Consider the following 22143-nt stretch of genomic DNA (forward strand, 5'->3'; position numbering starts at 1 on the left):
GTCTGCATGGTGAGTTTATCAGGAGGTAATTACAAAGTTGCAAATCTTGGTCTCATAGACAAGGCCAATGACCTACAGGAATTGTAAGGACTAAGGAAGATTTGTCACCTTGACCATGATAACAAAATCCTTCCGCTTACACCTTAAAGAATTAACACAGAAGGCAAACACAGAAACTGTTTTATCTGTAGGATATTATGCATTAGTGATAAGGACAAAAGGAAAATCTCTTTCTCTTTTGTAAGTCATGCATAAAGATGAATTTCTATCATCAGGCCTGCACAAAGAATTTATTCCCAAGAGAACATAGATAAAGTATTCGTGTCATGCAAATTATTGACAATTAATGTTTCTTTTGGAAGTTGGGGGGTTTTGGGCGGGAAACAGAAAACACCCCTGCATACATGGCATGGTCTGTACTTTCAGTACATTAGATTTATTATTCAACTATGAAGAAAAACAAGCCTGTATAGTCTCTTAGATATATAACAGGATTCACATACTTGTACTTCTACTTATTTGTATTGATACTGGTGTCTCTATTTTTATTTAGAAAAGATCTTTAGTTTTTCTGTGGCTGCATTTAACTGAACTTTAGAGAGGAAGCTGGATAAAACTGACACAACTCTTAATCCAAATTAGCTATTTTAAAATGTAACAGCACTTGGTCTTTCTCTTTAGCGCTGTAAACATTGACATTTGGAAACTAAATCTTGTTTGTCTAACACCTTAAAGATAGTGTATTTTTTTTTTTACAGAAAGGCTGTAAAACAAGTTAAGGTACCTTTATCACTGCAGAAAGATCTCCTCCAGCCACCTTCAGCTTAAAGTTTTAATCAGCTAATGATTAAGATTTTCATTACTAAGTACTTAGCACTAAATTCACACTGTTCAACTGCTAACTGCCATGCAGCCACCATTAAACACTCACCTAAAAACATCAACAAACTTTAACATATGAAAGTAAATTAAGGATCACATAAAAAACAGTCTGAGCCTTTCTGCAACAGATGGCCTAATTTCACCATTATCCATGAAGTATGATGCTGGTGTGCTCCCCTCCCTCAATTATCATCTGTTTACCTTTGGCAGGAGTTGCCATAGGTCCTTAGCTACCAGGTTAATACAGTATCCATAGCACCGAGGAACTCTGTTCTCCACCTTGTACACAAACACAGGTTCTCAGTGCTCATAAATCCTTTATTAAACCATTGAAAGCTTGAAAAACCTGGCCATTACCTGCTTTACATTATCTGGTGCAATGTTCATGAGAATATTTGTTCCCATTGTAACATGAAGGCTTTTTAACGATTTGACCTTAAAAGAAAAAAAGAAAGAAAGAAAGAAAGGAAAGAGCTGTGTTTTCAATTGGCAAATTGCAAGCACATGTACTTATTTTGATGCAATCTTAAGGAAAAATATAACCCAGGCAATACTTCCAGAAGAGACAGCCCGGATAATTTGCAGCCAGGCACACTTCGGTTCTTACAACCATTCGACAGCCTCCAAATTGTGTGCAGTTGTACGGAAAGTCAAAACATTTGGCTTAAATCAGGATTTTCAGAAAGCGCACGTGTACGGTGGCTGAGGCTAGCGGTGAGAAGGCTTTTCAGCCGGCCAGGAAGAGATAAATAATAACATAAAGATATTTAAAACTAAACGTTTTTCGCCGACTTCTGTATATTCCCTATTGAGGGAGTGAGGAGGGAGGTGGGTTTTACGCGTTCTTGCGCACCTGGGCACGGCTCGCAGCCAGCATCCCCGTACCCTAGGGGAGATAAATAATAACAACAACATAAAGATATTTTTTAAAAAGCGTTTCCCACTGGGGTGGGCGGGCCCTGGACGCGCTCTCGGCCACCTGGGAGCTGCCAGCCGGCTCCCCCGAGCGGGCCTGGCCCCCACCTCGCCCCATGGCCTTCCCTCCCCCGGCAGCCTCCCCTCTCCGCCGGGCGGCCCCGCTCCCGGCCCCGCTCCCGCCGGGCGCCGCTCCCGGCGGCCGCGCGTGCGGGCGGCTCCGCGCGGGGGGATTTGAAACGGCCGCTCCGGGGGCCGCGCGGCGGCGGCGGCCAATCAGCGCCGCCGATTTTTCGCGCTGGTTCTGGCCGGAGGAGGGGGCGGGGCCGCCGCGCAGGACCCGCCGGAGCCGCCGCCGCCGCTGTTGCCGCTGTGTCGCCTCGGCTCCCGCCGCTCCCCGGCACCGAGATACCGCCGCCGCCTCGCCCGGCTCCCCGGGGAGAAGGATGCGCTAGGGCACAGGTAGGTAGGCCGGGAGCGCGGCTGGCTCTCCCCCGCGGGAAGGGAGGAGGCACCCGGGGCACGTTCCCGCAGGCCCCGGGCGGGAGGCGGGAGCGGCGGGAGCGGCGGCGGCGAGGCTCGCCCGCCCGCGGGGATGCTGCCGCCCGGCCCCTCGCCTCGCCGCGGGCACCGGGAGCCCCCTTCCAGGCCGGGACCGCGGACCCCGGCCGGCAGAAGCGCAGCGGAGGCGGCGTGGGGGACGGGGGCTTCCGTGGCGGCGCATCCGCGCCCCCTTCCCGCCCCGGCGCTTCCCCCGGGGACTCCCCCTCCGCCGAGGCTCCGCTCCCCTCAAACTTACCGTCTCCATCTACCCGGGCAGCCCGCGGCTCCCGTTTCCCCCTTCCCCGGAGGAGGGCTTTTTTGTTCGCCCCCCCTCCTCCCCCCGCTACCTGGCCCTCGCTGCGGGGCCGCGGGTCCCCCCGCCTGCCCCTCGGCCCCCCTGGAGGCTGCCGCAGGATTTGTGCCGCTGGCTGGGCCTGACTCTTGGGTGGCGGAGGAGCGGAAAGGAGCGATGCCGAGCCGGAGTCCCGGCTGTTGCAGCTTCATCCTTTCCCCCCTGACCGCCTCCTCCTCCTCCTCGGCGCTGCGGGAGGTCGGGGACAGCATAAAGGGGTAAAGGAGAGGTGCCCACCCGTCCCACATCCCTCCCCAGGGAATGGGGGATCAATCAGTGCAAATCAGAAAGAACACCGGAGCGGGGGGACACGACCGACGGGAACGGGAAAACAACCCTCCCCAGTGTTTAAACCTCCCCCGTAAGGGGTAGTGAGTGAGGCTGCAAATGTCCCCCCCGTGGCGGTGAGGGTGTGGGGAGGTGGAGGCTACTCCTGCCCCTTCCCGCCGGGTAGGACTGAGATTGTACGGCAGCAGGAGTGAATGTAACTCTGGAAATGTATGGAGTGGGAAGCCATGTTTGATTTATTCCTCCACTAAACACTGGTGTGATGATCCTTCTACTTACACCCTTCTGCAGTCCATCCTGGACCGGTATGGGAGGAGAGCCTTGTTAGGAAAATGGGAAGAAAACATTCCTGCGAAGGCGTGCGGGCTCGTTGGCTCAATATTCATTAAGCATAAGAGGACAGGGCTCTTGTAACTTGAATTGATATTTGTGTGGTAAAAGAGCCTGGGGAACTTGTATTCCCAAGGCCATAGTTACAGCTCATCTGCTGTGGCTTTACCGCTCTGGGGGTGGAGAAGGGAATTTGCCATACTTCTTGAACGTATTTATGCTTGCTTTTTGGTTTTGGCTTTTTTTTAAATATGTCGGCTGAAAGGAGGAGTAAACACTAGTAGAAGTACAGTGACGGTAAACACCATATTTAAACAGATTTCAGAGAAAATGGGCTTCTTGGTAACAGACATAACACAAGCAAGAGGCTGGTATCATTCATTGCCCGTGTATTTTGTGTGCATGAATATTCTCTTATTGGCATTTGCATTAAAATTGGTTTATAATGATTGTTAAAATTTAGGAGCTACTGCACCCCACACTGAGTAAGCTAAATAGGTCTGCTTTAAAAAAAACAAAAAAGGAAGATGTGTTTGGCTTTTAGCCTTTGCATACATCCAAGGAAGGTAAACACTAGGGTGGCAGTGAAGTTTATAATAGATTTTGCAAAGAGTTCTTGCTGGTGACTTAAGTGTATATATAGATATAGAAGTATGTATGTATGTATAAGGTTAAATTCCTTACCCATGGAAAGTGTGGCTTCAGCTGCAAGAATAAATTGGTTCTTTACCAAACTGTTCGTATGTTAATAGAATATCTGTAAACTTACTGCTGAAGCTATTATTTGCTTATTTGCTGTGGGAATTTTGCTTGGGAAATGCAGCATATCAACGCTAATAAACTCCTTAGTTTCACAGTGTGGTGAATTTCACCGTGGATTATGTGACTGTTGAATGAAATAACAGAATTAAATCACTGTTTAGCGGGGCTGCTCAGGGCTCAGTACTTAGAGTATATGCAATTTTTGGTTGCTTCCGTAACTATCTATATCCCATGTATCAAATCATACAGGCATTTTTGTCTAGTATGCAACCATCAGAAAATCTCACAGATTTTTTCAGTATGTGAATATAAGTGCTGTAAATATTACTGGAGACGGTATGCCTGGCTGTTGCGAAGGTTATAGGGCTGTCCACCCTCATACGTGCTTGGAAAAATCCAGGTATTAAAAGTACAGTAAAACCTACTACTTTATGAAGTATTATTTGAAAATGTCAGAAGAAACTAGGTCATTATACTTTAGGGCTCTAGATTTAAAGTCATTTAGAAGATGGAAAATAAAAATAAAATATATTTCTTTTTATTTCAGTATGAATCCAACAAATGGCTAGTAAGATTTTTAAAAAAAGTGTTTTACTGTCTGTAGGGCTACATGCCTTTTCTGAAGCCAGTGGTAGTTTTTTGCAGGTGAGATTATTGCATTTAAATTACTGCCTGCATGCAATAGACTGTATAGTGCAGCATAACCTACCCTGCTTAGGTTTAGACTGGAAGCAGAAATGACTGTTGGTGGGTGATTTTCTAGTATTTGGGTGGTGAATATACACATATGTGTGAGTTTGTGTCAAAAACACTGCACTAATAAAATGGCAAAGGAATGCCAAGAAGAGATTGTTTTTCAGTGTCTTCTTGTTTGTGGCCCTTTCACCTCTCACTTTTGCACTGAGCCTGCTTTTTGTTCCACCAGTGTCAATACATTTCCCAAGTGAGGTCTTGTTTCTCCAGCTTGATAAATGTGAGTGTTTCCTTGTGGTCGATCAAAGCCCATTGACTGCATTGGGGCTCCATGTGCATAAATGTTCACCTGCTCTGCTCAGATTCCTGTACCAGGGGCCTGGTGTGTGATGAGTGGAAGATACAAACAGAATTCTTGCAGCAGTTTGATCACCACTAGTGATAGAACTACATGACATTTCTTAGGATTTAAGCCTAGAGGATAGTTTAATGCATGAAAATTGCATGATAGAGCCAGGCCTTTTCTGGGAAAAAAATTAAACCTCTCCTTGTGAGCAGTGTGCTGCACAGTGAGAAGCATCCACTAAGTGGTACTGCTGAAAACAACAGATTCCCTGACAATCAGTAATCGGGCATGAGTAAAGAACTGCTTGGATGGGACTAATAATAATGTTGTAGATGATGACTGCATGTTTTAGTGCTGTGTTTGTGGCTATACCATTTGTGCTCTTTCATCACTTCCTTGCAGAGAGAATTGAAATGGCCTTATGGTTGAGTGGATGTGATAGATCTGGTAAAATTCCCAAATCCAGCCTTGGGAGGAAGGAAGAATGGAGATCATAGAATCAGAGAATGGTTTGGGTTGGAAAAGACCTTAAAGATCATCTAGTTCCACCCCCCTGCTGTGCAGCGACACCTTTCACTAGACCAGGTTGCTCAGCCCATTCTCGAGTGGATCTGATGCATCAGTAAGTCCCATGCCTCTAGGAACATCACTCTCCAGTTAGGCTGTAGCTTTGAGAAATGTCTTCACCAAGGATGTACTGGAAATTTGGTGGCGTAAATGAGAAGTGGAGATGGAACGTGGCACCAGGAGAAGTACTCAGGTGGTGAAGTGAAGAGAGAAAATAATTTCTCATCAGAGCTAGACATGTGAATCCAAATTTCCTTTGGTACATAACTGCAGAGAACTTGGTAATGACAGCCTTGTTGATGTGCCAGTAGTCACCCTGCTGGTTGTAAATTCATGTAGTTGTTTGAATGGGTCAGTCAGATATTTTATATGGTTAATGGTTACTTGGAAGGTTCTGGTTCTGAGAACATTTTTGAAGGAAGAGAGAGAAACTACCTAAATTTTCTCCCTTCATTGCAGCTTCCAATTAGCTTCTCTATGATCTGCAGTCATTGGAGGTAGCTGTATAAATGCATTTTCCTTTTTTCTGTCATTTTACACTGACAGAAATTACTAAAATGATCCATCAGGTGTTATTTTCATTGATTTTATCAAGTTTGGCAACATCTATAATAGTTAATTTATATTTTCTAACATCAGGAGGAAGAGAAGGTTTTGCAATATGTAGAAGGAAAATGTAGAGCATACTCTATTCTGCCAACGTTTTGGTTGAATAGGAAGCTACAAAATTACTCAAGGTTCATGGTGAACAGGAATATATACTAATATATATTAATACCTTGTGATGATAAGCAATGCATAGTGGACTATGCATTAACCTTCCTAAGAAGAAACTCTAAACTTTAGCACCAGATAATCTATTGACTGTCTGGTAATTGACTCTCTCACAATGATGATTGTGCTGAGTTTACCGGAGAGTAATTCATTAAGCAACTTCTGTCCAAAGCATACAGTAGATTGTAACATAAACTGATTAAACTGATTTTTTTTAATTGCATGTTGTGTGCAATAAGCAAATACCTCTGAATCACGATCGCACCAAAAGCAAGATTTGTACTGTCCTTGCTACTGTAAGAAAAAATACCGTTGCATGAAAGTTGTTCTTATGGTACCACGGAGTGATGGACTAGGTGTGGAAAGTAGGTGTTTGAAAATGTATTTGAATGTTTCGTAGCAATCAAATTGCACTTAGTGAGTATGGAAAAGTGCAGTACTAACCTAATCTACTTTGGAGTTTTCATACATTGGGCAAAATGACTGCCCTGAGGCACCACTGATGCTGGTTCTCGTATATGACTTACTGTGAAACTAGTAAAGTATATAAGAGACTTAAAGAATGTTTTAAATTGCAGGGATTGTTCAACAAGTGATGGCTCGGTTTCTAGTTTTGTTCCCATCCTTTTAACTTGTCCTATTTTTAGCTTGGTGTAAGATAGCAATTTGATCTTCTTTTTTACTTTGGTATTCGGCTCCCCAGCACAAATTGGAGCTATTTTATATTCCTGTTTAGGGTAAGGATACATAGGTGGCAAATGACTGGAAAATTGCAGCATGATGTGCTATTGAACTTGATTTTCATAGAAACTTTACTATTTTTCTGCTGCTGTCTGTGAAGGATGCTGTTGGTTTTCTGTGTCTCTTTCAAGAAGCACAAGGATGTCTTGTTCTTTTGGCTGACAGAGATGACCATTTAACTGTCTGTGAAATCTCTTTGGCTTGTGTCTTATACACAATATTAAAATACTAGCATCTCATATCCATGCCAAAATGCACATTAAAATGTGTTTTTTTACAGAATCACACAATATTCTGAGTTGGAGGTGACTTCCAAGGGCCCTTGAGTCCAGTGCTGAAGTGAATGGCCTGTTACAGGAACTGAACCCACAATGTTGGGATTATTAGCACCATGCTCCAACCAGCTGAGCCAAACTTGGGGTATACAGATCATCTTCAAACTTATTTGGCCTTGAGGGCTAAGATCAGAATTCCATGTTTTCTTTGCCAAAGTCAAAGAACATAACAGGAGTGAGTTCTGTTCTCTGAGTTCTGCTGTAGTAAACAAGAGATACACAAAGGAGCAGAAGATGAGATAGTCTGTGACAAAAATATCTTTTAGAGAAAAGGCTGAGGTTAGGGAAAATCTCATCAGAATTGTGATTTAAATGTAATTTGAAATATTTTGAAAAGCTACTGATTAAAGAATAAAAGAAGCATTAGAAAGAATATGCAGTAATGCAGCCTTCTCTCACGGTGTTTGGGACCCATTTCACATATTTATTAATTCTAATAAGCAGAAGTGTAAATGTTCCTGCTGTGGCATGGGTTAGTCTCTGGAGCTGAGGTTCCCAAGATCACATATCAGATAAATCAATTGGAACTTGCCAGCCTTGGTGGGATGCCATTGGAGCAAAGATCCTGAGCGCACTGGCACTCAGAAACATCTAAATTGAGGAGTTATCTCTGTAGTAAAGAATGCCTACATTCTAGTCTGATAATGAAGCCAGAGGGATTTAAGCCAAAGTATGAACCATGTAGAACAGTATAGGGTGAAAGATGTGAATATGGATCATTTCCCTATATGGAAGGGTTGCCAACAACTTTCAAATACTTCAGAATGAAATTAATGTTGTGATTTTTCTGTGAGTGCAAAATGCAGAGTATCAGAAGCTGGTTTATAGTAGCACTCCTGAACAAACTAGAAACAAATGCTGGGATTAAATGTGGAATGTGACTGAAATTCAGCAGTAGTGCAAAAAACAAGTTCCAGTCATAAAATGTGTAGCTGAAAGTGCATGTGCAATATCTATTCATCAGGTGAAAGCCTGGCTCAAAATGGTAGTGATAGCTGAGCCTTCAAAAGCTCTGCAAGTAAAGAGAGCAACTACAATTGCTTAACACTACTTATTTCTACAGTCAGAACTAGATTTTCCCATGAGAAGTATGTACAACAGAATTTGTCCAAAGAAGTAAATTTGATAAGGCAGTGAAGTAATGCACAAAGCCAGTACTGTGCTGAAAGGAAAGCAAAAAATGGCAAGAGATACCCACTGTAAACTTCTCTACACAGAAGTTTTGGAAAGTGGACAGGAAGGAATTGGTTTGTTAGACAGGAAAGTGTTTTATCTTTCTGTCTTCAAGTGGAATGGGTAAGCTACACTATATCTATAGAAACTTAAAACTCAAATTCCAAACCTTTTACCTCTAACAGTTACACTAATCACTTTCTGAGAGATTTCTGATGTAGATGAAGCAAAAGAAATAAAAAAGGAATTAAGAACCCTGAGAATGATGGTAATGCATTTTGGCAGGAGCATGGCAAAGCTCCAGCAGCACAGGGAAATACTTCAAGTAATGTCCGAACCAGAAAGGCCACTTCATAGCAAGATTTAGATTTGTTTGAAGAGTATCTAATGTTTGATGTCTCAGGCCTTGTTTAAATGTGTTTCTGGCATACATCTACCAGTTCCCTCTGTGTGTGTGTATTGCCTCAAGGTAATACATTGGTAGAATTATTAATGTAGTTGCTTGTAAATGGTTATGGTCTATGTGAAGTAGATCAAAATTAGCACAGTGTGGCCAGGATCACATTATAGTCAGATCTCTTCAGATGTGGATAGTGCAGTTTTTAGTGAACGGTGCATATCTGTTAACTAAAATTCTGAAGTGCTGTGGAGTCAGGATTAATTACCTATGAACTTTACCCTCCAGATCTTGACCTAATGCTATGAATGTACTGGGTGAAAGAAATCAGCTGTTTGTACACATTACCTGTCCACATTAGAGAGGTGCATTATGAGTGTGATGTGTTGCTGATTCTGTAAACAAGAGAAGATGCCAGACACTGCTCTAGGATTTTTATGCCTTCCCTCTCTGTGTACAAACAGCTGGGTCTTCATAGTGTTGGCAAAGCTAACACATATCACCAGTGTCACTGTTGCTTCCTAGAACGATTCCAGTGCACCAAGTGTGCTTCTGGCATTTAAATGTACCCACTTGGATGAACAGGATTTAATGCTGTGATAGACAAAGATAGCAGACTTGTCAGGGTCTAGGCAAAATTATTGTAGCCTCTGGTTTAGTTAGTTGCTGTCTGGTCAGATCTGGGAAACACTGATTGCTATAGAGGTGTAGCTGATAACATTTTGTTAACACTGTAGTTTGATTCATTACCTATTACATTTTGTGGTTTCATCCCAGGTTTGATCTTCCCTTCCTTCAACTCCCTCAGAATTTGCATGATCAGAAATTGCTATTATTATTATTATTATTATTATTATTATTATTATTATTATTGCAGGCAATTGCTGTGCTGTCACAACTACATATAAGGCAGAGCTACGTAAGGGCAGAATCGTTTGCCACAGTGAAGAGGAAACAGATTATAGTGTGTTTATCTGCTGCAGTGAATATTATGTAAGCCAGAGAATCCAGATCCTGAAAGCGTGATGCAAGGAATAAAGGTGGGATTCTAACAAAAAAAGGCAATGTGATTAAAAAAGATATTAATTAGTGTTAGACCAGGTGAAAAAGCAGTATAAATCAGGAACTCTGCACCGAAGTGCTGTGCTATTTGAGATTGTGGGATTGTGTTTGGTTCATTGTTCCCAAGCTACGTAGACTGCAGGTGCACAGCTCTGGCCCACCTGAAAGATAGGGAAAGACATAATTTCATTGGTGAGCAAAGACCTAAACTGAGGAAATACTGAATTGTTGAGTCCTGTTTTGCTGGAGAGGGACTGTTCACATTGGAGCTCTCCAGGACACAGAAAAGTCTCAGGTTTGGGGGTGCCTTTTCCTGTTTATTAAATACTGGTGGTGTATTCACTAGTTCCTACCATTTTAGGCACCAGTGTTCCTCTCTCTTTATGTGCAGAGGAGAAGCCATTCTTTTCTATTTGATCTGTGGTCCCTCCACAGTGGTGTATATAGTTTCTCTTCAGACAGAATTACATCTTAGAAGAATTTGATTTTACTCAAATGTATCATTGCTTCACTCACCTCCAGCAGCAGGGGTGGAACAGACATTAAATTTCTGCAGCAGTGGAAAAGAAAATATTTCTGTGATTTTAAGAAAAAGAACTCATTGGGAGGAATGCTCTTCTGGAATCTTCTAGCCTTGTCCACAGAAAAGGGCTGGTTGCAAAAGCTTTTCCCAAGGAAGAGCAAGAAAGCAAGTCCATCCATTTTGTAAGCTTGCTTTCTGCAGTAGAAGTGGCATTTAAAGGAAAGAAATTGCTTTCCATTCTATGGTTCTTAAGTGTACAAGTTGGTATTACCTATTGTCTTGACAAGAAGGCAGTAGATACTTGTTTTGGTTCATGAAAATAGGCTGTGACATGAAAGTTAAAAAATTTTATCCATCAAGGAAAAAAACCAAGTCCAAAACAAATTTAAAAATACGGATACAACCCCTCCCCTCAAAAAAATGGTGGCAAGTAATATTGGGTAGTAAGTGCAACTGTAAGTACACTGACTTTTTACAGAGTTTCAAAATGTGCTTTGTCTTGTAATATTTGCTGTAAGATTTATGAACTCTTTACTTCAGGTGCTTTTACATTAAAAATTATCAACTTTGGACAAATGCTTTTTTTAAAATTTTCCTAAGACTCGAAAATTTTTTGAAAGGTTTGGTACATTTATTTTCAGTTCTCTCTTAACTACTACAGTAAAAGGTTTTCTTCATGAGAGATAATGCTTTTGAATTTTCTGGCCAGAACTGGTTTGTGACAACTTTTGGCCAAACTTGCAATACAATGTTTAGTTGTGTTTTCTTCTAAAATAAAATTCTGTTTAGATCTTTAGTAATTTTTTTGTTTTAATGTAGTAAAGAACAGTTAGAGTGTACTACACAATAGTAAATGCTTATGTACTTCAATATTTTGGTTTGATATTTTAGGGGTTTTATACAACATAATATGAGTAAGCATACTCAAGTTTTCAAATGTATTAGCAAAAAAGTGTTGTAACCTTCTTAATCTCATTAAGTACTTTCTCTTATTTTGATCTGAAAATAGGAATAACCTTTTGTCTTAAAATTGATGAGACAATGGAGAACACTTATCAGAAAGCAACCTTAACACAAAAAAGCAGCAACCATCTATTAGCTTTTTCATGCCAGCTGAAAGCCTGATTTGTAGGTAATAAAAATAGCTTTTGTGGATAAAGTTCTCTTACTGTGAATTTGTATTGAAGTGTGTCATCCTCCCCTTCTTTCCCCCACTGCCCCCCCACCCCGTGCCTGCCCTGAGTAATTCACCAGAGTAAGAAAACCCTTAGACAAAACAGAAGTGATATTTAATGGAGATGCTTGTTGGTAGTTACTTACTCAGTTCCCTTCCTTTGGCAGAATTGAAAGGAATGGAGTACTCCATTATTTCTGACACACCAGAAAAGCATCTCTGAAATTACAGCAGATGTGGAAGAAATGACTAATAAATATCACATAAATGATGGTGGCCTGGACAGTGAAGGAGGAATCTGACATGCACAGTAACTGTATTTGGCTCATGCCTCCTGTCAGATTATGAACTTGCAAGTAATTAATACATGATTTAAAATGTCTGCAAGATAGTTTGCCTTATATAGAACCTGGTTTTTTTTGTATGAAAATTTGTATAAAGCCACTGCAAGGATTGTCCAGTTGTTAATGTCTGATTAAAAATTCTTGAGGCCTTCATCTGATAAGGAATTTTTTGCATACTGAAACCCAGTTGTTCACAAGCCAAAATATCATGTTTATTCAGCAGACTCCTGGTTATGTTTTTCATCCCCTTTGTTAGTGAAAATGGTACTTGTTGGGTTATGAGACATTCAGTATGGGACGATCCTGGCTTAAGTTCATTAGCTGCTACTAGCGTGTGGTGCTTTTGTCCCCTTCTTTTCCCTGCCCTCCCCCCACTTTCCTTTTCAATAGATACAGAGTCATCTAGAAGAAGATAAGGGATTGCTTTTGCTTCTGTGTGATAGCATGGTCCAGCATGAGTGCACTTGATTTTAGCTACCAAATCTAATTGTGTGCTCAGCTGCTTTGGGACCTTACTCTTACAACTTGGATCAATCAGATCTTGTCTGTGATCTACCTTATTTCATTCCTTCATGTCTTGTCTTCTAGATCTCCTTGCTTTAATTCCAAACTCACAGCAGCACTGCTTGGTTGGTGGCTATTTTCTCCTTGTGCCTTCTTTTCTGCTCTATGTCCTCTTCTCACAAAGGGCCTGGTACTTTTTCTTCCTCCTTAGAGTTACTGTAAAGTTTTGTATAGTAAAGGCGGTGCAAAATGTACCTGGCTTCAATTTTGGTCTTCTTTCCTGAAACCCTTTTGTTATTCCCACTTGCAGATCTAACTTTTTTCTTTTAATCACACCTTACAATGTAGCTTATTTTTTGCAAGGAGAACTGAGATGTGTATCACTGATTTCCATCCCGCTGGTTGTCCTAGAGATGGTGACTAACCCGCAAATTGCTGTCTACATGTCTCATCTCCCCATGGGATTATATATTCTGTTAGGTATTCGCATCTGTTATCTTAGCCCATTATTCTGCCTCTTACTTTAAGCTTCTACTCATTTGGTTCCATTAAATCTTTGTACAAACATGGTCTGTTTTCCGTGTTTTATAATCTGTATCTCCTGGTTCTGATATCTTACAGTTTCAAATTACTGCCTTTGTCTTCATTTTCCCATTTACTATTGTCGTGGGTACATTAACTTCCTTTTACCAGTATTACTCCTCGATTTGTTGTCTCTGGGCTCCAGTGATTTGAGGAGCCTTTTTCAGTGCTTTCAGCTGTTTTTAGTGACCTGTATTAGAGAGAATCATTTACTGAACCTTCACTCACTGAAGTTCCTGAAATCTGTGTCTCTTCAGATGGATCAGGCAAATCAAGGTAGCTGCTAAAAGTTCATGTCTTTCGTGGCATGGCCTTTTTGGTCTTCTTTTTGTTTGGTTGGTTTGTTTTGTTGTTGTTTTTGTGGGGTGGTGTTTTCTTGTTGTCGTTGTTGTTGTTTGGGTGGTTTTTTTAGCCAGAAAGATCATAACTTGATTTTTTTAAACCGTAGCTTTTAACTTGGATTACCTACTGCACATTGTTCAGACAAGGCCTTGAGAAGTTTTATCTGGCTTAAATAAGGGGTCAGAATAAATGATCTGAGGAAATCCTTTCCAGACTAAGTTATTTTGTGACTATGACGTTTTTTATGTTTTGACATTCTTAAGATATCCCTTTTAATTCATCCAGTGTCCTGACATGGAGTGCACCAGTAAGTCTAACTGGATTATTTACTGCTTTTTTGGAGGCGTGCCTCAAGCTTGATGGCTTTGTAGCTTCAAGACGTATGTGATGAAAGTAAGAGTTACTATTAAGCAGCACGGAAGAAATTTTGCATTACAAAATGCAGATGTCCCCATCCAGAAATCCATACCCGGATAAGCAGGTAATGGATAAGCAGATAATGGAGCTATCCTAAACTAAAACCTGTTCCTCGGTCTGGATGTGCCGCACCGAGCCCGGCACCCACTGGAGGGCGCTGCGGCCGCACGGAGCCGCTCTGCTGCCACACAGGGAATTCCGAACTGAGCTGTCCAAGCCCAATCTCTGGTTTACTCCGTTAACAATCCCTGGGAGGGAAATACAGATAGAGCAATACTTCGGTGTTTTGCTTGTTTTGGTTTTGGTTTTGGCGGTTTTTGAAAGGAATTTTGCACTCCATAACTCTGTGACATGCTTCCTGGCAAGTTTGACTTCTGACCAGAGATTTATAGAATTTGTCATTAGTTGTTTCTAAAGAGAAATATGATTTCAGTTAAAAAATCTGCTGAATCACAGCTTGAAACACTGTCATGTTATTAACTGAGTTGAGAGTTTGTCTCATGTCCACGTTTTCAGAGATGTTGTGAAAGGACATGAATTCTCTTTCAGTTTAGTCATTATTCTGTTCTGGTTGAGTTTTGCGTTTCCATTTATCTTTGATTCTTCTTAAGAAGACTTAATATAGTTGGCTGCTTTCTACTCATTTTATTAGAGATTTTATTGGTAATTCAGACTTCATCTGACTAAAGAAAGATTAGAACTTCTTCTCTTGCAGATTCACTTGGAGTTCAGGTACACTTGCTCTTCTTGCCTTGCTTAATGCTAAATTTTCAGACTGCTGTTTGTGCCTGGAGAGAGAAGGGTTTTCATCTCTCAAATGAGTCTATGTAGCTTGTGTGGAAAGATACCCTTTTATCTTGTAGATATTTTAGAGCAGCATGTTAGGGAGATGGGATCATATGCTAAGGAGTGACAGAGTTATGATATTTAATTTTTTTTTTCTGTTACTTTGTAAGTGAAAAGGTTTCATGTTCATCAGCTGCTTTGAATTCAGGCTTGACATCCTTAAGAAGCTTTGCCAGGCTGCAGCAGTGATTAGTTATGTATGTTTACATTGCTACTCCTGATGTAGAGCTATCAAAAATGCAAGTTGGAGGAATATGCTAGTTGTAAGCATTATAATCATGTGTATTCATAAACAAAGTGAGATTCAGAAGTGATTTCTTCTATAGCAACTGACAATTCACTAGTTATTCATCATGGGTTTTACTGCACTTTTTTGGAAGCTCATGAGACTAGATTTGATGAAATTTTGATTTGATGTGACAGTCCTTGGACTTAATCATATATGAAATTGATTAGCTTGAGCATGGATATGATGATTATTGTGCTGAGTTTTCATAATATTTATGATGGTGTATTTTTCATGTATGTACTGGACCCACTAATACAAAGTATCTATGCATGTGAGTTTTAAAAATTGAAACCATCATCTTTCCTGGCTTAGGAGCACAAAGGAGTCATTCTGCCAGATTGATTTGTTTGCTATAATGGTATAATGTTGAAATAGGCGAGATTAGCTTTTAGAATCCTTGAAGAACGTGTTTAGGGCAGAAAATAGTGCAGTTTTAGCTTGCTGCATACTAGCAAATTTCTTTATGAAAAGTGGGTGTTAGATGATATTGTTGCCATGAAAAATCTGACATTCCAGCAGTTGCTTTGATAATTTAAATTTTGCCCAGTATGGTCACTGGCTTGAAGGATTAGCTGCTTCCCAGTGGGCTGATGTTCCTGACCCAAAAGGCTCACTCTTTATTCATTCTTACTGCCAGAATGCTTTGGGAAATGTCTGAAGACTGTCTGAGCTGTAGTGTTTCTGCAGGGGGTGTGTTTTGATGGAAGATAGAAGGTCTGTTTGTAGAGTGAGGAAGGGAAGCTTTTGATACTGTTGTCCACAGTGTATGTGCTACAGGAACACAGACTGTGGGATTTCTATGCTGTCAAAACCTTTTGGAGATAAACCCATCTGGTTTATGTTGTTACTAATTATATTACCTTAGGTCTAACCTCTTACTTGTTTTATATATGCAATACCTTTGTGTAATTATTATAGACAAGACTCATGTTGTAGATGGTTAACAAATGGTTAAAATGAAAGCTGTAATTTTGCTTTCCACTTTTGCTTTAATAAAATTGATGATTCATAGTTCTGTATTTCTTGGACTTTTTTGTAATGCATATTAACAGATATCGAGGCATTTTGCCTCTGAAGATTGTAAACAAAGCTTTTTTTAGTAAAACTCTGATGTAGTACATGGAGTTTTATATTACTGCTGACATCTATCTGAATACTTAATAGCTTTTGACATTTCTTATTAAAAATTTTTACTATCTTTTTGTCTTAATATAGCAGTGTAAGACTGGAAACATCTGGGCTGAATGGACTTTAGCATCAAAAGAAGTTCTCAACTGTTCACTCAAAAAATTAACTACATCAAAATGAAGCAGGTACCAGAGATCCTTGGAAATAGCAATGGGAAACCTCAGAATTGTGAAGTGAATCGTGAATGTTCTGTCTACTTGGGCAAAGCACAACTTTCTGCCACTCTACCGGAAGGTGTCATGCAAAAATACAATGGCCATGAGACTCTTCCATTTATTCCAGCTGATAAATTGAAAGATCTGACCTCTCGGGTGTTTAATGGCGAGTCCGGGGCTCAAGATGCCAAGCTGCGCTTTGAACCTCAGGAAATAAAGGGAGTTGGAACACCCCCCAACACTACTCCTATCAAGAATGGCTCTCCAGAAATAAAGCTGAAAATCACTAAAACCTACATGAATGGGAAGCCTCTTTTCGAATCCTCCATTTGTGGAGACAATGGTGCAGATGTGTCTCAGTCTGAGGAAAATGAACAAAAGCCAGCAAACAAGGAGAGGAGAAGCAGAAAAAGAAGCATAAAATATGACTCCTTACTTGAGCAGGGTCTTGTTGAAACAGCATTAGTATCAAAGACTTCAAGCACCTCTGAAAAGAAGGTAGTATTTTTTTTATGTTTTCTGTGTTTTGTGAGATTTGTTAATCGTCCAGGAATTTCAGTGTTTTTATGATCATTTGCAGGCATTTAGTAGGTGCTTCCCACAAACAAGGAGTCATTTTTTGTGCCTCTCTTTGTCTCAATGAAGGACAGATGCACTCTAGTCCTGGTGCCTGTTTCTTCCCCAGGATGGGAATATGCCATCAATTTTGTTCACAAATCAGTAAAGCAAGCCTCCAGAACTAACCAGGGCATGTGGAAGTATGTGATGTATGATAGAGAAACTTCCTCTAGACACGTAGCCAAGAGCTAGTGAGGATGTGCACCTGAGCAAGGGAGCTGAGAAAGCATCTACATTTAGAGATGATCTTTAATTCCTGGAGAATGAGATATTCTGGCATCTTAGTAAGCAGATGTTTCAGGAAAAAACATACCTTTTTCTCTATTTCTGGTTCGGAATTAAAAGAAAAATATACTCAGCAGTCAGTTGGCAGATCAGCCAGCCTCTTTGCCATCAGATTTTGGCAACTGGAATGTAGTCCCTACGCCTATTTGTCATCTGAAAAGAGCTGGTTTTGTTCGTTATAACCTTGTTTTAATTGAAAATATCTGGATCTTTCATATGGTGTCATCAGTTTTGTGGTCAGTCTCTTCAGTTTTTTGCTTCTTTTAAGCATTGGCAGAAATGGATATTTTACTTTTTTTTTAAATTTGCCTTACCAAGTTGTAAATTAGAATCCTACTGTGAGCCCTTTCCCCCCTTTATTTAGCTTTTGTTGCTAGACTCCATTTAAAGGAATGTAGTTTGCAATAATGTTATCTCAGGGGGAAAAGCCTACGTAGCAGGGATACTTCTATGTATATTAAGTTTCTCAGTGAATAATTCAGTGGTATTGTATAACAATGGTGAATGTTAATGAATGCTTTGGATTGTTAAAAGGTCCTGGCTTTGCACACCTTAAACAGAGAACGTATGTTATGGTTTTCCGTCAGCTGCAGTTAATCATGGATTGAAAAATACCTCTAAGGCCATCCAGTCCTACCACTAACAGCCCTGTGGATTCTACTTTCTTGCAAGGTCACACATACAGAGAAGAAACACAGCTGCTGTATTACTGAATATATTTACAATTCTTTTCAATAAAACTAAATAGTAAATGAGTTCACAGAAGCGTGTGTTTCTAGGTATCAGAAATACTTATCATTAGTTTATGGTCTGAATGTATAATTTATCTAAAAATTACCAGTACTCATGTTTTCAGGAAGGTTGTTCAGGAATTTGTTTTCCTTAATTTTGTTAAGGAGAATGTTTTAATACTGACTGGTTCAGGCTTTTGAATCATTGCTCAGAGGTAAAAGGTATGGGCAGAGTCAATATTTCGAGTAATTCTTTGTCCAGCTCATTGTTAATGAGGATAAATTGAACTAATAGCATTGAGGACTGGAGTATATTTGTGTGGATTTATTGCTTTGTTTTTTTTCAGAAGGAGGAGGTGATATTTAGTATGTCCACCTGTGCAATTTGTTCTGAAGCCTTTTGCATTGGTTGTCCATTAGGGCTTTTAATTTTTCATCGTACACAGTTCATATAAAATGAAAAGAAAGGTTTGTCTGGCTTCTTTGAATTGTCTTTTTGGCAGAAATCGTCAGGACAAAACCATGTCAGTGCTGTTTCCCAGAGTGGTTGGGACTCAGTGGCTGGTGAGTGATAAGGGTTATTTGCTCCTGTGCCAAACCCCTGAGCTACTAAATTACAGAATCAAGGCAACCACCTGCTTGATCTCACACCTTGCAATTATGCAGGTCTGTTCTTTTCAGAGACTTTGAAACAGAGGGTCACGCTTCTGGCTTCTTTTTCTCCTAGCATAGTGCACTTTAGAGCACAGAGGTCAAAAGGAGAAGCATTTAAAGGTCACAAGATGTTATTTTATTGTATAACTCCTTGATTGTAAAAAATCTGGGGCTTTTCTTTCTTTTATAAGGGAGGGTTTGCAACTGTGCAGGTTTGAAATAAGGTAAAACAAACACGAGGGAACATTTTTCAAATGTTTGTCCACATGTACTTGTCGGGCTTGTGACATATATGTGTTTTCTGTGATGATAACTGTAATATCTTAGTATCAATGTTCTTTGGTTTCAGGCTCTGGATGTTACTTCATGGCCAGCATCCAAAGCCTTAATGTTAGTGCATCATATTGTGGTTTTGTATAGCTGATTGTGGCTGCAAAGTGGAAATTAGGTAAATATCCTTAGAGTAAAAGCTGATTAATTTTGCACTCAGATACCTGTTTATTGTAAGTTACAAGTTAATGCAAAACCCGTTTGTCTGGTTTTATTTTTCTGCTGGTTTCTCTCTCAATTTCTTTTTGACCAGCCGCTTACATTTTTGATTTAGCAAAAATCACCATGGTTCAAATGCAGCCTTTTGTGTAGGGTAATTATATCTCTCTCTGATGGACACAGCAGATTGCTATTGCAGTGAGGCGAGAGGTATATCATGTAACAAATGTTCCAGTGCTCTGCTGTTGGGTGTTCTTGTTGTTTGGGCATTTTTTGTTAACAGAAATGAAGGCTATTTAAAACTTTGCAAGTTAGTTTTCAGCTGGGAATAAATGTGATCTGCCCAGCTCTGATGTGAGTTAGATTTCTGTTGATAACCACTACCTTTTCCAGGCCTCTGAGAAACAGCTGTAATGCTTTCATTTTCCCAGGGTAAAGGAGGTGAAGTGGGACAACCTGTGGCTCTTTACTCCTCCCCTCCCTCTTTTCATCTTTCTTCTGTCCACCCCAGTATGTCTCCACCGGAGGAGTTAACTTTAAGATCCAGGCCTCTCATGATAAGGCTTGGTCTAGCAACTTGAATGCCAGGGCACTGCACCCCTGAATGTTCTGTGGTACGGGTGGTGGGTATCACATGTTAGAGGTTTGGGTCCCTGCCAGACTCCTGGGCTCCAGTAGCTGCTCCTGTGCCAGGTTGCTCTGGGAGTGGCTTTTGTCCTGACTGCTTGTTGAGTCACTGTTTTCGCTACCAGTGAGGAATGAGATTTTCTTACTTGTCGCTTGTGTTAGAAGTGAAGCAGTCCTGTTTGGAGATGAATGGCAGAGGTTTATTTAATATATTAATATGAAGTAATCTAAGTACAATCCCCAGAGCAATCCAGAGATTCTGTACAGGAAACAGAGGGTACATATGTATGCAGCTCTCATACTGTGGGTCCCAGGGTAGGTCTGTGCTCTCTGACCGTGGGAGCAGCCCAGTATGTGATCCTGGCACATCTGAGCTCGTTTTGCAGAAGCTGGGATGGGCTTACAAGTGCCAGTTTGCCCTTTTGGCTGGGCTTCCTGGCCTGGCTTCCCAGCATGGGTGCAGTAGCTCACAAAAGCAGCAGCCCTGTGTCCAGCACAAACCTGGAAGTTCACACTCTGCTCTACTTGCTAGTTTAAGGTTTCCAGCTGTGTAATATATGTACATGATCCAAAAACTGTACCTTCCACATAGCTTCCTATCCACTTTTCTTGTAGTTCTCTTCTAGTATTATACCAGAAACTTGGCAGGTTTTTACTCTCTCTCTCTGCAGGATATGGCCTATAATGACCTTGCAGTAGCTACATGAGGGGCAATTGAAAATTGCTGGAGAAATTCCACTAATCCTTGTCATACATTTATATTATTATTTCATCTTCACAGAGAAAAACTTTCTGGCTAGCTCCATTATATCCAGTATCTACATACTGGCAAAGACTTAAAATCTCAGTAAGGGTAGAACTGAAGCAGTCTGAGGATGATCTTCTAATTGTGTCTCTGGTAACTAAATACAGGAAGCTGGGGACCACTGAAGGTGATGATATTTCTTGGATGTTTGCATCTAATCAGTAGAGGCCAGCACAAAGCAACAAGTTCCCTTTGTAATATTGGAGAATGGAGATCATCAAATGTTTTATTATCCCATTGCAGATGGTACGGCAAAATCCCAAGATTGCTCATTTTGTCTTCATTTCAGAAATAGAAAAATAAAATAAGTTTGTGTTTTCAGGGGAAGGATTTGATTTTTTCATATCATCAGTTGTTAGGAATTCCTGCTAAAGTACAGTTACTGTACTTGTTTACAAAATGTTTTCAGCTAAGCTACCACAGGAGTTAGGATCTGCAGTAGTAGGATAAAATGATCTCAGTTATGTTTTCCTTTTTAATAGACTTGTCTTGAGGTATCAGATCTTGTCTTCAGATGAATGATAACAGGCTGTCTGGCTGATGTCGCCAGGATCCCAAAGGAGAAGGAGCAATCCTAGAAATCTCTTCTGGGTGATCCCTTCAGGAACAAGAGAAATAACTTCTTACCCTTTCTGGAAGAGCGGCTGAACTACTGTTTTGCATTAGCCCTTAGTAAAGAATTAAGTTTAGCTAAGCCTTGAGAACTTGTTAGTGTTAAGCAGCTCATGATGTGCAGCAGTAATTGTTACTTCAAATTGTTTTTTCTTAATGCCTCATTGGAAAAATATCTTAAATAACAGCTTGTTCTTTAAGAAGCACCAAAAAGCATACCGCATTATACTGGTTTGAGGGGAGATTAGAAGCTGTGAGTATTCTCAGAGTGGCTACAAAATTAATTGCAGAAAGGCTGAGTATTTGTTCAGGCTTTCCATACCAGACTAACTGTTCTTGTATGTAAAAGTGCTGAATTAAGTACACTTTTTACCTAAAACTGTTGTCTCAATAAGTATTACTTAAATATGTTTTTGTCCTCTATCTTCATCAACACATTGGTGGGAGAATCCAAATCGAGTATGAAATGATATCTTGAAGTGTTGACAAAAATACTATCTAAGAATAGCACTAGCAAGTTGGATCAAGGAGCCATTTAATTCAGCACCTCAGCTTGTGGTAGCATTCAGTGGAGGAGGCGCAATGGAGAATGCAGATATCACAAATCAGAGAGTGATACTCCTTTTGAATATATTCAACCTCCAGCAGTTTGTGACTCAGAGGCTTCTAGAGCTGGTGACCTTGTATTTAATGACTGTAGATGGCTAAATTCATGGCAGGAGACCTTGGGTTCTTTTTAAGCCAGTGTGAGATTTTTACACCCAGTACATTAAGTAAAAGGACAGTAGAGCAGCTCTT

The 22143-nt window shown here is 40.6% G+C and overlaps 1 protein-coding gene across 1 annotated transcript in view; it reads left to right on the plus strand.

Moving 5' to 3' along the window:
• NSD2 (nuclear receptor binding SET domain protein 2) overlaps window positions 1–22143 on the plus strand; it is a 99365-nt gene that overhangs the window by 22675 nt on the left and 54547 nt on the right. Inside the window, exon 3 of the mRNA XM_066317389.1 lies at window positions 16397–17022. Within this exon, the coding sequence (XP_066173486.1) occupies window positions 16426–17022 (597 nt within the window). The 5' untranslated portion in view covers window positions 16397–16425. The remainder of the gene's footprint in view (window positions 1–16396; window positions 17023–22143) is intronic.

The sequence above is a fragment of the Sylvia atricapilla genome, chromosome 4 (assembly GCF_009819655.1).
Source record: "Sylvia atricapilla isolate bSylAtr1 chromosome 4, bSylAtr1.pri, whole genome shotgun sequence".
Taxonomy (NCBI): Eukaryota; Metazoa; Chordata; class Aves; order Passeriformes; family Sylviidae; genus Sylvia; species Sylvia atricapilla.